This window comes from Crocuta crocuta, unplaced genomic scaffold (genome assembly GCF_008692635.1).
Source record: "Crocuta crocuta isolate KB4526 unplaced genomic scaffold, BGI_CrCroc_1.0 scaffold48, whole genome shotgun sequence".
Classification (NCBI taxonomy): Eukaryota; Metazoa; Chordata; class Mammalia; order Carnivora; family Hyaenidae; genus Crocuta; species Crocuta crocuta.
Window position 1 is genome coordinate 9,201,546 of NW_027533089.1, and position 12,566 is coordinate 9,214,111.

Here is a 12,566-nt window from a genome sequence, read left to right on the forward strand (position 1 = left end):
CAGACTGGGCAAACACTTGGCCTGAATGCTGCAGGAGATTCCAAGGCTGGCTACGTGTTCAACTAGATGAACTCTAAAGCCTCTCTCAGTTCTAAGATTCCCAGCCTGTGAAAAATAATGTAAGAAAGCATTTCGCCCTTCAATTAACCGATCTACCTTCATTCCCAACCAAACTGCTCCTTTAAAGACAAAAAAGTTCTTTCCCCCTTTTCTCTGCAGTGGTTTCACGAGATCCTCGATAACAAAAGGCACGGAAAATGTGCACAGGTGAGATAAAAAGGGGAGGGGCTTGAGGCCAGGCAGCTCTCAGGACAGCGCCCCCACGCCCAGGTCCCTCCGCTGCACCTGAAAAATCACTGCCCGCTGCACCTGAAAAATCACTGCCCTCCACACCTCCACCCTTCCGAAGCTGCGTCGCGAGCGAATTCTCCGATGTATTACAGTCCACCCGCACCTTGGCCAGTATTGGGCATTGTCTGCAGCCTTCAGTGCCCAAGAAAGACAAGCAGGAAAGAGAAAAGGGGGAGACGAGTGAGAATAAAGAACAGCGGAAGGGGAAGTAAAGCAATCGGGAAGCCCTACGCTCCTTTTGGCAAAATTGGCTTCCCCGTCGACCCATCAATTTAATTCAGATCCCAAAAGCCAACCCCACCCCCCCCACCCCAGCCCAAGGTAGCAGCTGGGAATGCACCAGCCCGAATCCCCGAAGCTACGCGCGGGTCCGGGGCACACAGACTGGGAGAGGGACATGGGCGTGTGGGCTGGGCCTGGCTGGCCGGAGGCCGGGCTCGGAACAAAGCAGCCAGGCTCCCCCTACCTGGGGCGAGGGCGGTGGGCGGCGCCTCGAGGCTCCCCGCGCAGTCCCGGCCCGGCGACGCCCTCGCCCCGGGGACCCTAGCCCAGGCTGGGGGGCCGCAGTGGGCCCCCTCCCCGTCGGGGAACAGCGCCCCTTTGGGACAATGGGCCCCCTCCCCTGCCTCCGGGCGGGGAGATACAAAGGGAGAGGAGCGCGGCCCGGCAGGGAGCCAGGCGTCGGAAAGTGAAGGCGAAGGAGCGACGGAGAAAGGGAGAGGATGGCGGCGGACGCGGGAGCCCACGGGCCGCTCGCTCCCCCGGCCGTCCAAGGCGCTGCCTTCAGCTCCGCCGNCGCCCTCCGCTAGCGCCTGGGGCGGGAACAGCCCGAAGCGCTCTGGCCGCCGACGGTCAGCTGCGCCTGCCCAGCCCGCGCCCCTCGCGCGCTGTGGAGTCCGCGCTGGGAGCCCCTCTATCGGACTCACCCACAGCTCCGTGCCCCAGCTCATGGCGGAACTTGAGGCGACTCCGGCCGTCTGGCTGCTCTGCTGTCCGTCCGTCTGTCGGCTCTGTCCCTAGTGTGTCCGACCTCCCGCTGGCTGGCCGACGGGCTTGCGGCTCCACGACTGTGCCTCCGAAGGTGCCGCCACTGCCGGGCTCCCTTGTGAGTGAGAAAGACTAGACAGGAGAAGCCGCCGCCGCCGACGCCGCGTCCCCGCCTCCCGGAGCTGGCAGGGAGGGGGCCCGGGCCGAGGGGAGGCGGGACGCGGAGATGGGAGGGGGCGGGGCGCGATGCACCCTGGGATCGCGGCGGACCCGCGCTTGCTTGGCCTCAGCCGGCGGAGTCCCTCGCCAGAGGGTCTCCCAACCCGTTTGGCTCTCGCGCTAGGTCTCTTCCTGCCTGCAGCTTGGGGTTCGGACAGTCCCGCCGCCGCCGCCGCCACTCTCATCTCTGTCTCCAAGGTGGAAAGGGAGAGAAGGGAAAGGCGTCCACCTCCCTTCTCTCCCCTGAGACCCTTTTAGATGAGGCAACTCCAGTCACCCTCCCTTCCTTCCTCTCGCTTCCTCCAGACCTGGGAGAAATCCTGACATAGAAACCTCTTAAAAATCCTTGGGTTTACATAGTCGGAGATTTGTGTTTTACTTATTTTTTTTAAATCTTGATTGGTAAAGGTGATCTTGGGAATCATCGAAATGTGTAGAGGTTGAACGTCAAATGTGAATGCAACGTGCCCCGATTTTGTTTTTAATAAAACATTTTAATTTTATAACTTCTGCCAGGAAATCATAAGAGGCAGATCTTTCAGCATTCATTTTCTTGCCATAACAAGAGATGAAAGACATGGACCAATATGAGCTGCGTTATCACTTGCAGGAACCGAGCTAGACCCAGCTGGGGAAAGGGCGCCTCGTCCCTGGGGTTGGGCGGGAACCAGATTCCTCCCCGGTAGAGCAGAGAGCGTATTGGAACTTCAGATACCTCTCACTCAGAACATGGGAATCTTGGAGGCAGATCCACCATTTCCTTTTTCCTCTGGGGATTACTTCCCGGCCTTTGTGAGCAATCATTAACTGCAGTCATCCAGTTTGGCGGGTACCATTAGATACCAAATACACTTAGCAACTACTAACATATGCTTTCGCATTAATTGTCTCCTAAACACATACACACCCTTCAATCCAGTCACTAGTACAGTGCTCCTCGATGTCGTGACAGCTGAGTGTCTGTAAATTCTCCAAACCGGAGTGTCAGCATTTGAAACTCCTCCCCTTAAACTGCCTGCTCAGGTGCCCCAGTCTGTTCCGCTTCAATCCTAGTCCCTGCCTAGCTGTGTGATCCCTCTTGGACTTAAGGCAAGTAATTGTGCCTTAATTGTGCCTTCCTGACAGGCCATCATTCTTGCTGAATCCTTGCCTCCCTTCTCTGAATCCAGCTTTAAGCATATAAATAATCTCTTCCAATGGCCAAATGTTAAATGCTTAAGTATGCCATGCAGTGAAAAGTCTGTGAGGCACTGACTGAACGTTTTATCTTTCCAATATTTTTCTATACTGCCTGTATTTCAAATAGAATTTTCATTGTTAATGGTATCACCTAATGCTGCTATCCATTTCCCCTCTCCCTCTTACTCCCTAGACATCATGAATGCATTTAGCAATCACAAGTAAGATTTATTAGTAGTGGAAAATATATTAAATGGTTGTCTCATTATTCAGAACCATTCCAATACTAAGGTTTACTGTATCTAGGTATTCTCATGAAAGTTAAGACACATGGAGCATAATTTAAGCCAAAATTGTATGCTTTCCCTTTAAAAAATAAAATAATCTACCATTCACATTGAAGATCATCCTTAACCATACTGTTTACACAAGTCCCCAAATGAACATAAAGTCTTATCTCCTACCTGACCATTTTTCTTCTCCCAAAGTTTCTCAACAGAACTGCACACTTAGAGCAATTCATTTCTTTTCAGAAAGTTAGATTTTTGGCCAAAAATTCCCAGAAAATTTCCACTATCCTACATTAGTATAAAATTAAAACATAATTCAAAAAACCAACTTAAATTGATCATCTCTTTTAAGTAACTATAACTTACAAAATTTTATCATGATTTTAGAATTCATTATTTACTTCAACAGTCTTTAAGCAAAAATAATTAAAAAGTGAAAATTTCACAACAAAAGAATATTTTGTGTTATATTTTATTATAAAACTAATAAAAATTCATCAGCTTCCAAAGTATTCCTTTTATTAATGAATCTCTAAAATAGTATAGGCACATTTAATTTTTTTTAACTTTTGTTTAATGTTTTATTTATTACTGAGAGAGAGAGAGAGACAGCATGAGCAGGGGAGGGTCAGAGAGAGAGGGAGATACAGAATCTGAAGCAGGCTCCGGGCTCTGAGCTAGCTGTCAGCACAGAGCCCAACGCGGGGCTGGAACCCACCAACCGTGATATCATGACCTGAGCCAAAGTCGGATGTTTAACCAACTGAGCCACTCAGGAGCCCCAATATAGGCACATTTTCGCTAACAAATATCCAGAGGTGTTTTATACACACATGCATAGTCACACACAAATATATATTATTGGCATGGCAGTTTATAAAAATGTTGATTTGGGGCATAATCTACTGGGTGTTTATTCATATATGTAAGATTTATTATTATGGACCCATAACAAGGCATTTTGTGAGCAGTTCAAAAACATCATTAAAAAAGATAAAACATAACTTTTAGCATCTTGAAAGCAAAATCTTTTTAGTATAATAGCGGTCTACTATTATTTTACTTCGGATGCTACCCCCAAATCATATTTTGCATCAGTTTTTTTTTAATTTTTTTTATTTATTTTTGAGAGAGAGAGAGAGACAGCACGAGCAGGGGAGGGTCAGAGAGAGAGGGAGACACAGAATCCGAACACAGGCTCCAGGCTCTGAGCCTGTCAGCATAGAGCCCGACGAGGGGCTCCAACCCACAAGGCGTGAGATCGTGACCTGAGCCGAAGTCGGATGCTTAACCGACTGAGCCACCCAGGTGGCCCCCATATTTTGCATCCTTAAGGGATAAAAAATTTTGTCAAGCCAATTATCTTAGACCTTTTTGCTACTTGACCTATTTTGGTAACCCATTACCACAGAGCTTCTGTTTCATAATATTTTATAATGTAATCAGCAGTAAGAAGGAATTGAGAAAATAATATTCTAGCTTTCTCCACATATTTTTGCAATGAAACCACTCTACTGAGTAAACTTGAAAGAGCTCAAATTACACAGGCTCATTAACAATTTTAAAAATTATTACAGGGGTGCCTGGGTGGCTCAGTTGGTTAGATGGCCGACTTCAACTCAGGTCATGATCTCAAGGTTTGTGAGTTTGGGGCCCGTGTCGGGCTCTGTGCAGACAGCTCCGAGCCTGGAGCCTGCTTCAGATTCTGTGTCTCCTCTGCCTGCCCTTCTCCTGCTCACGCTCTGTCTCTCCATCTCTCAAAAATAAATAAACATTAAAAAAAATTTAATTATTACACTGTATCTTTTTATTAACTATGAAAAATAATTTTTATTGAATTAATTTTCTCTTCAAGCATATGTTTGAACTCTGCTCTAAGATAAGCCATTGAAGTGTTACATTTTGTGTATTTTTATCTTGTAGTAATTCAAATGTAAGTTCTTTTTACAGTTTCTTGGTTATAAACATTTAACCAATGCCCCTTCCAGTTTCAAAATTTCCCTGCATGAATTCCCTAATTAAATCAGATTGTGAATGATAATTGTTCACTGCTGTATTCTGGAATATAGAGTAATTTACTAGTCCAAATGCATCAACAACCTCCAACCATACATCAATCTCTTGTCTTAAAATTAAATTTTTGCAAAAGTTATTCTAAGGGATGCCTGAGTGGCTCAGTCAGTTAAGCATCTGACTTTGGCTCAGGTCATGATCTCACAGCTATGAGTTCAAGCCCCACGTCAGGTTCTGTGCTGACGGCTTGGAGCCTGGAGCCTGCTTCAGATTCTATGTTTATCTCTCTCTCTCCCTCTCTCCCTTTCTCTCTTTCTCTCTCTCTGCCCCTCCCCCGCTGGTTCTCACTCTCTCTCCCAGAAATAACAAATGAATAAATTTCATTTTTTAAAAAATTTATTCCATATATAAAATTAGTAATGTCTCTAGCACTTTATTGGAAAGTGTTTTCAAAGAAAAAATAAAACTTTATATCAACACTTGGAATACAGAAAGCTTTTCTTAGCATATATGTACCAATGTCCCAACGATAAAATGTTACTAATCATATAGAATTTCCACTATTGAAAGGAAATCTCTAGCGTAAACAATAGCAACTCCCTTTTTGTTATTTAAATAACTTAAGATTTATGTCTTAAAACTATAGCAACAAGTGTCCACAAATAGAATCATTATCTACATAGGTAGGCCAGAACAATCACGCTTAAACTATTTTAGTTAGAATACCAAGACACTGTACTTTGCACCTCCGTCTTAATGCTTCAAATGGAACACCACACCAGAAACTGGATCATACCAGAATACAGATCTATGCCAACTGAAGGAAGAATGGCACTGACTAGTTAATAGTCATCACTGCTTTCTGAACTGCCAGTTTTCCTAACCAAGGGTTGGAAGAAATTCAAAACTTCAAGAGAATAGTTTAAAGTGGCTCACTGAAGAAAAAGAAAAGAATACCACCTACTATTTTGTCTTTGAGGATTCTGTTCTCCATTACTGAATCTAGTTAAAGCATTTCATATAATTGCTCTAATGAAATTTAGCAAAAAGAAAAAAGTAAAAAAAGAAAATTTTGTGTAAATCAAATGGAATAGATTTATTTAAAGAAGTAACTCATTTCCACTTCTCTATGATGATTGATTCTTTCCCACTAGCTATTACAGAACTGAATGGCTTTAAAAGCAATTACGTATTTATTTAAATTCTCTTTAGAGTCAGGAGCCTTGGTATAACAAAAGTTACAAATTTCTTCAGGTGATTATTGCACCTTTCCAAACCCATTCAAAATTTCCATTAACTCAGCTCTTAAAGCATTCACTTGTTTTTGTTTGGGGAGTGGGAGGGTTGCCTGTGTTGACAAATTTAAAAATACACACATCAGTAGGGCATATGCGTGGCTCAGTCAGTTAAGTGTCCAACTTCGGCTTAGGTCATGATCTTGAGGTTCATGAGTTCAAGCTCCACATCTGGCTCTGTGCTGACAGCTCAGAGCCTGGAGCCTGGAGCCTGCTTTGGATTTTGTGTCTCCCTCTCTGCCTCTTGCCCACTATCACCCTCTCTCTCTCTCAAAAGTAAACATTAAAACACACACACACACACACACACACACACACATCAATTAAGAAAAAGAACACCTAGTTCTCTAGTTTCTTTCTATGAAACCCAATTGGTATATCATATACACTTATAGAAATAAACTGGCTTTTACAAGCTAAAAAAAGCTGATTGTTAAGTTTTCAGAACTTTTGCAAACAGATTGTTAAAAATGTTAGCTTGGTACCAGTCACAGTGAAACTATTTACACCATGGAAGTGGTAAATGCTATAAAGCAGGGCTGTTTTTTCCTTTGAGGAACTAATCCTTAAGCATCAGCACCCATTGTTGAAACCCTATGCAGATTAACATTGAAGGAAATGAAAATTTACCTTTAGTGACTAGGTGAGAAAATTCTGTAATGGAATGATAAAATTTAATTTCATTAACTCCATTCAGATGTATTTGGGATACTCAAGGTCTAACATTGTCATTTTTTCTTCATTTCCTGTGTAACAGAATCATACCTATTATGGTAATCCTACTTTCTTCCTATTAGGATTCTAATGTTTGTAAGTCTTTGTCATTTGATATTTACTATAACATGTTATTGATTTACTTGAAAAGTCATAAATAAATAACAATTTCACATCCTCCATGTCAGGATTTTATGCTACCTACGAGTCAATGTTTAATATTATTTTTGTTAATCATAAAGATGATTTAAAAGCTGATTCTCTTCATCCTTGTCCAAACCCAATTAGCTAAAATTTTAGTGTTCATTTTATGGACCAAAACTGCCTAGATTTTAGATACTTTAATTTCTTTCAGAGTAAGATAATCCATATGTAAACTAAATGTATTTTTAATTTTAACAACCATTGCATTGTAACAATACAGTTTTATCCTCTAAATAAAAGAGCAAGTTAAAGCCACTTCTTTTGAAATAAGCCAGCAGATAAACAATTTCTGGTTAAACTATTAAAATCTGACTTTATCTTGCAGAGCCTTGTCCTATAGTTATAATCTAGACCATCTCTAATACAAGACATTCTAGAGAGAATTAGCTGTAACAGCTTCCAATAAATGAAAATTTTCTGGGAGCACCTGGGTGGCTTAGTTAGCTAAGTATCTGGCTTTGATTTCAGCTCAAGTCATGATCTCACCATTTTCAGATGAAGCCCTGTGTCAGGCTTCACACTGCTTGGGTTTCTCTCTCTCCCTCTGCCCTTCCTCAGCTCACACTTTCTCTGTCTCTCTCAAAATAAACAAACATTTACAGAAATTTTTTTTTCGGTAGGGTTGCCAGATTTAGCATATAAAAATATAGGACTTCCAGTTAAATTTGAATGTCTGATATTGCCAATAGTAAATGGGACATAGGTATACTAAAAAATTTTTTGTTGTCTATCTGAAATTTCAAATTTGAGTTTACCTGAACATCTTGTATTTTATCCAGCAACACTAAGTATTCAGGATAATCTTAGATTAAACACCTTGGGTAAGAAACTCTTAGCCATGAATTTCAGTCATGGGTTTGAGGGTGTTGGTGAATACCTGAAGTTAACTGTGAAAGATTTTTGATAGATATGTCTACGACATTTTCTGAGAACAGCTTTTATCTGTGGCTCTTAATGAAAAATTTGTTTCTTGGAGAGTTTTAAAAAAGTTGTGCCTGAGAAGGTTCAGAACAGTGGGGAGAAGATGCGATCACTTTTCACCTAAAGATGAACTTTTTACTGTGAGTTTATATGCACAAAATACCTCTCAAAGGACACACAAGAAACTGGAAGTAGGGGGTTCCTCTGGAGAGGGGAAATAGGAGACTGCTGTGAGAAACCTCATTTTTCATTACCACTCTTTTGCACTATTTCCAATTTTATTTGAAAATAATTTATTACATTATTTTATTTTAATTTTATTACACTGCCCACTTTTTACCTATTTAATAAGAGTTTAGAATTAAAAAATAACAACAGTGCCTAGGCCTCACTCTAGGCCTATTAAGTCAGAATTTCTTAATTTCCAGTGGCTGGGCCATGATATTTGTATGTAGGCACATTTGCTATTTTTAAACTCCACGATGTATTTTAATTATTCATCTAAATCATACACATGCTGCTCTATACCATTTGCCTAAAAAACTACAAACACAAACACACACAGTCCACACTCACACAGATACCATCCTTTGTATCTCCTGGGAAAGACTGAGGAGATGAATGACTCACTTCAAGCCACGCTGGAGAGATTCTGTTTAAAACTGATGGGGAGTGAGTCAAACCAGTCCACACAGAGGAATGGGGAGGCAGGAAACTGCTCAGTGTTCAAGTTGAAAGCTCAGGAAAATGGATTCCTAATTAATGTTTTTGGCCTCTTGAATACACAGTGGGGTAATTGAGCACTTGCTTAACCTCTAAGAAATAACCTGCCTTTTCTGTACTTCTAAAGGGGGAGGCCAGGAGTAGCAAGGCCCTGCCACCCCTGGAAACTCTTCCTAGTGTTCTGGCATCATAGAACTTTGCCTAGCCTGGTTCAAGGAGACAGCCCCACCTATTCACAATTTACCTCAGCCTACCCACTACCCAGCAAATGTCATTCAGTGTTCACAGACTATAATTCTTCAGGAATTAGTCCACTGGCCCCAGCTGAGTGTGCTAGAGCACTGCCTGAGTCATTCTCCAATGGTTGAACCTGAAGAAATAATGTCCCATCTCCACCATTTCAGCAAATTTGGCAGTGAAGACTTTTTTATGGGCAAATATATAATCTGAGGGGAAAAAAATATTTCTCTTTTTTAGTGTTCTATCTCTGGTCCGTTGTGTTCAGGGGAAAGGAATGCCACAAATTATATGACTATAGCACAATTTAGGCCACGCATTTGATTTCATTCACAAAAACAACTCTAGCCATTATTATGAACCCATATTGTAGAAAATAATGTCTGGTTTTCTATTAATAGCAGTCCCAGGGCTTCTTGGAGATCTTTCTCAACCTCCGAATTGGGTAATTTCTGAGGTCATTATGGCTATTTCACTTATTCTCTGGAAGGGGGTAATTCAAAATTTTCCTTGATAAAACTAAATATTTTGTTGGTTTCAAGCATCCAGATCTTAAAATCCTTAAGTTGACATTTTTAACAAAAAGAAACATGTGAACTGTGAATTTTGCCAACATCCAAGAACTTTCACAATATAGCCTCGAACTACCTTTCCATTTGTCTCCTACCACTCCGCCATTATGCCTAAGCTCTAGCCATATCCAACTGCACTGAGTTCCATGACTCCCTGGGTACACTATCATGCCTCGGTGCATGTGTGCCTCTCCATCTGGTTAACTCTTACACATTCTCGAGGACTCATCTAACATGGTGGGTCTGAGAAGCCTTTTGTGAATATTCCTTTCCCTCTTTTTTCCTCTCCTGACATTGTACTTAGTGCTCCTTGGTATGTTCTTATTGTGCTCAGTAGCTACATCTAAACAGATCATTCAAATAGTCTTTTTATTTGTCCATCTCCTTTGAGCTCAGGATTATTCCTGGCATAGAACAGGTACACAATTAATATCTAATCAATGAAAATCAAAGGTTCTCAAATAACAAAACAAAATTCACTTTCTACATAGCTTTAAAGTTGACAATAGATATAAGTAAGTCATATTTCTAGGATTGATTTTCAGATTCTTTTACATCAAATGCCTCTATACCATTCTTATTTGCTTCCAAATTGCCAGCAAACTAGCATTAAAATGTGATTTAAGGAAATCTTAAAATGAAAATTATTTATAAAATAATGTTTTCTTAATTAGACTCTTTTTTATACAGAAAAAGGATTGGCAGGAGCTAATTATTTTAGATTTGTAAAATGCACAGACTTTTTGTACATTCTTTAAAATTAATAAATTCTCTTAAACTTGAAAGTTGTTTAGAAATTGTGCATAAAAGCTATATTAGTTATTGTTCAGAGTACAAGCTAAAAGAAACTCTTTAAAAATTAATAAAAAGAATTCAGAAAAACCAAAGCAACTATGACTGCCACTTTCCTAGCAAAAGATCAATAGAGATGAGTTAAGTGCTTATCTTATTAAAGAGTGAATAATCAACAAAAAGGAAGCAAGCTTAATGATGATTTTGTTTGAAGTAGGGAGAAAGCCAATTCAATTGTGACTCCCAAATTTCTAATCTAAACATTTTATCTTTTTCTATTTGTTGTTTTCCTAAAGAATTATACCTGTAAGCATATAATATAATTAATCAAACAACACAGTTTAATGTATTTAATGTATTGGCAAGACTTAGAAAGACAGCTAGATAAGGCCATCTATGAGAATATATCATCATAAACTTTAAGAAGTAGTAAACAAGTTAATTTACATTCAAATATAAAAGTTGTAAACTACAGAAATAATTTTAGGATACAACACCTCTTGTTCAAAACCACACAATCAGGTATTTTAAATTACAAATCTTATTTTTTAAATTTCTGGGGAAGATTCATGGCTGTGCTGTTGTTGTTTAATCTTTTACAAGCCTACAATGAAGAGGTAAAAGAGGAAACACTTGATTTCATATTATGGAATTTGTTTTCTAACTGTAGAATGTGTTCATGTTTCCCCAGCTTGACAGTAACATCTTCTCAGGTTTGGATCAGATCAGTCACAAGGCAGATTAATACTGGCTTTAAGGTTGATTAATTGATTTTGAAGTGTCATGAGGATCATCTCTAAGCCTATATAATCTGCTTCACTTCAAGCAAATTGTTTATCTTTTAAATTCCCCCAAGAAAGAAGAGTTTTAAACTCCCAGAAAATGCGTGCACTGCATTTTGGATAATGATGAAATCATCCCCTATTATAATCAAATGTGTTCAGGTTTTGTCAAAACATGTAACAGGTTTTGCCTGTATATGAAAGGATTCCAATGGGATTTTTTAATGACTTTTTTTCCCAGAAGAATTCTATCAAATAATGAACTTAGCTCTACTTTAAACAAACTTGATATGGCTTTAAAAAACCTGAACATAAAAACACCCAGGTGCTCAATCAACTGCATACCCATATGGAAAAAATAAATTTGACCGCTACCCCGTATCTTGTATTATGTATCTTGACCAATACATAAAATTCAATCTTAGGTAGATTTTAGATCTAACTATGAAAATTAATATAGTGAAGCTCCTAGAACATATCATAGAGATTATCTTCATGATGTGATATTAGCACAAGTGTATTAAACAGGATACAAAAAAGCACTAACCATAAAGGAAAAAAATTGGTAAATTGGCATTCATTAAAATTTATCAAAAAGTACTTTTTAGAGTGTAGAGATTACTAAAAGCAAAAAAGAAAATATTCAAGTAGTCTACAAACATATTAAAAAGTGTTTAATCTTATTAGATATCAGAGAAATGTACATTAAAACCACCAATGAAATATTACTACATGTCTGTCAAAATAGTTAAAATTTGAAAGCCTGACAACTCCAAAGGTTGATGAAAACATGGAACAGTGCAAATTCTCACACACTGGTGGAACTTTGAGAAACTATTTGGCAATATCAATCACATACTGTATTGACCCCAAAATTCTACTCCTAATATATCTCCAAAATGAACACATTCATCTGTGTACCAAAAGACATGTACAAGGACGTTCATAGCAGCAATTATTCAGTTAAATACTGGAAATACCCCAAATTTCCTTCAGTTGTAGAATGGAGAAATAAAGGAATATTCATGTAATAAAATAATTACCACAAAGAAAAAGAATGAAATATAACTACAAGCAAAAGTAACAAAAATATTAAGTGAAAGAAGCCAGACAAAAGGAATCTATAACAGCAGGAGAACCTAGGGGCGCCTGGGTGGCTTAGTCGGTTAAACGTCCGACTTTCGCTTGGGTCATGATCTCACGGTTCATGGGTTCGAGCCCCGCGTCGGGCTCTGTGCTGACTGCCAGCTCAGAGCCTGGAGCCTGTTTCAGAGTCTGTGACTCCCT

General features: G+C 39.9%; 1 protein-coding gene and 1 pseudogene across 3 annotated transcripts in view; one reads left to right on the forward strand and one right to left on the reverse strand.

Moving 5' to 3' along the window:
* The window catches only part of FNBP1L (formin binding protein 1 like), a 114,245-nt gene extending 112,546 nt beyond the window's left edge, over window positions 1-1,699 (reverse strand). The window contains exon 1 of one of the 3 annotated variants that reach the window (XM_077746037.1): window positions 1,278-1,699. In XM_077746037.1, the coding sequence (XP_077602163.1) occupies window positions 1,278-1,301 (24 nt within the window). In that variant the 5' untranslated portion in view covers window positions 1,302-1,699. The remainder of the gene's footprint in view (window positions 1-1,277) is intronic. The other 2 variants (XM_077746035.1, XM_077746036.1) reach the window with 2 other exon arrangements.
* Window positions 1,700-2,144: 445 nt separating this feature from the next.
* Window positions 2,145-12,566, forward strand: part of LOC144216653 (small ribosomal subunit protein uS2 pseudogene) — a 31,009-nt pseudogene continuing 20,587 nt past the window's right edge.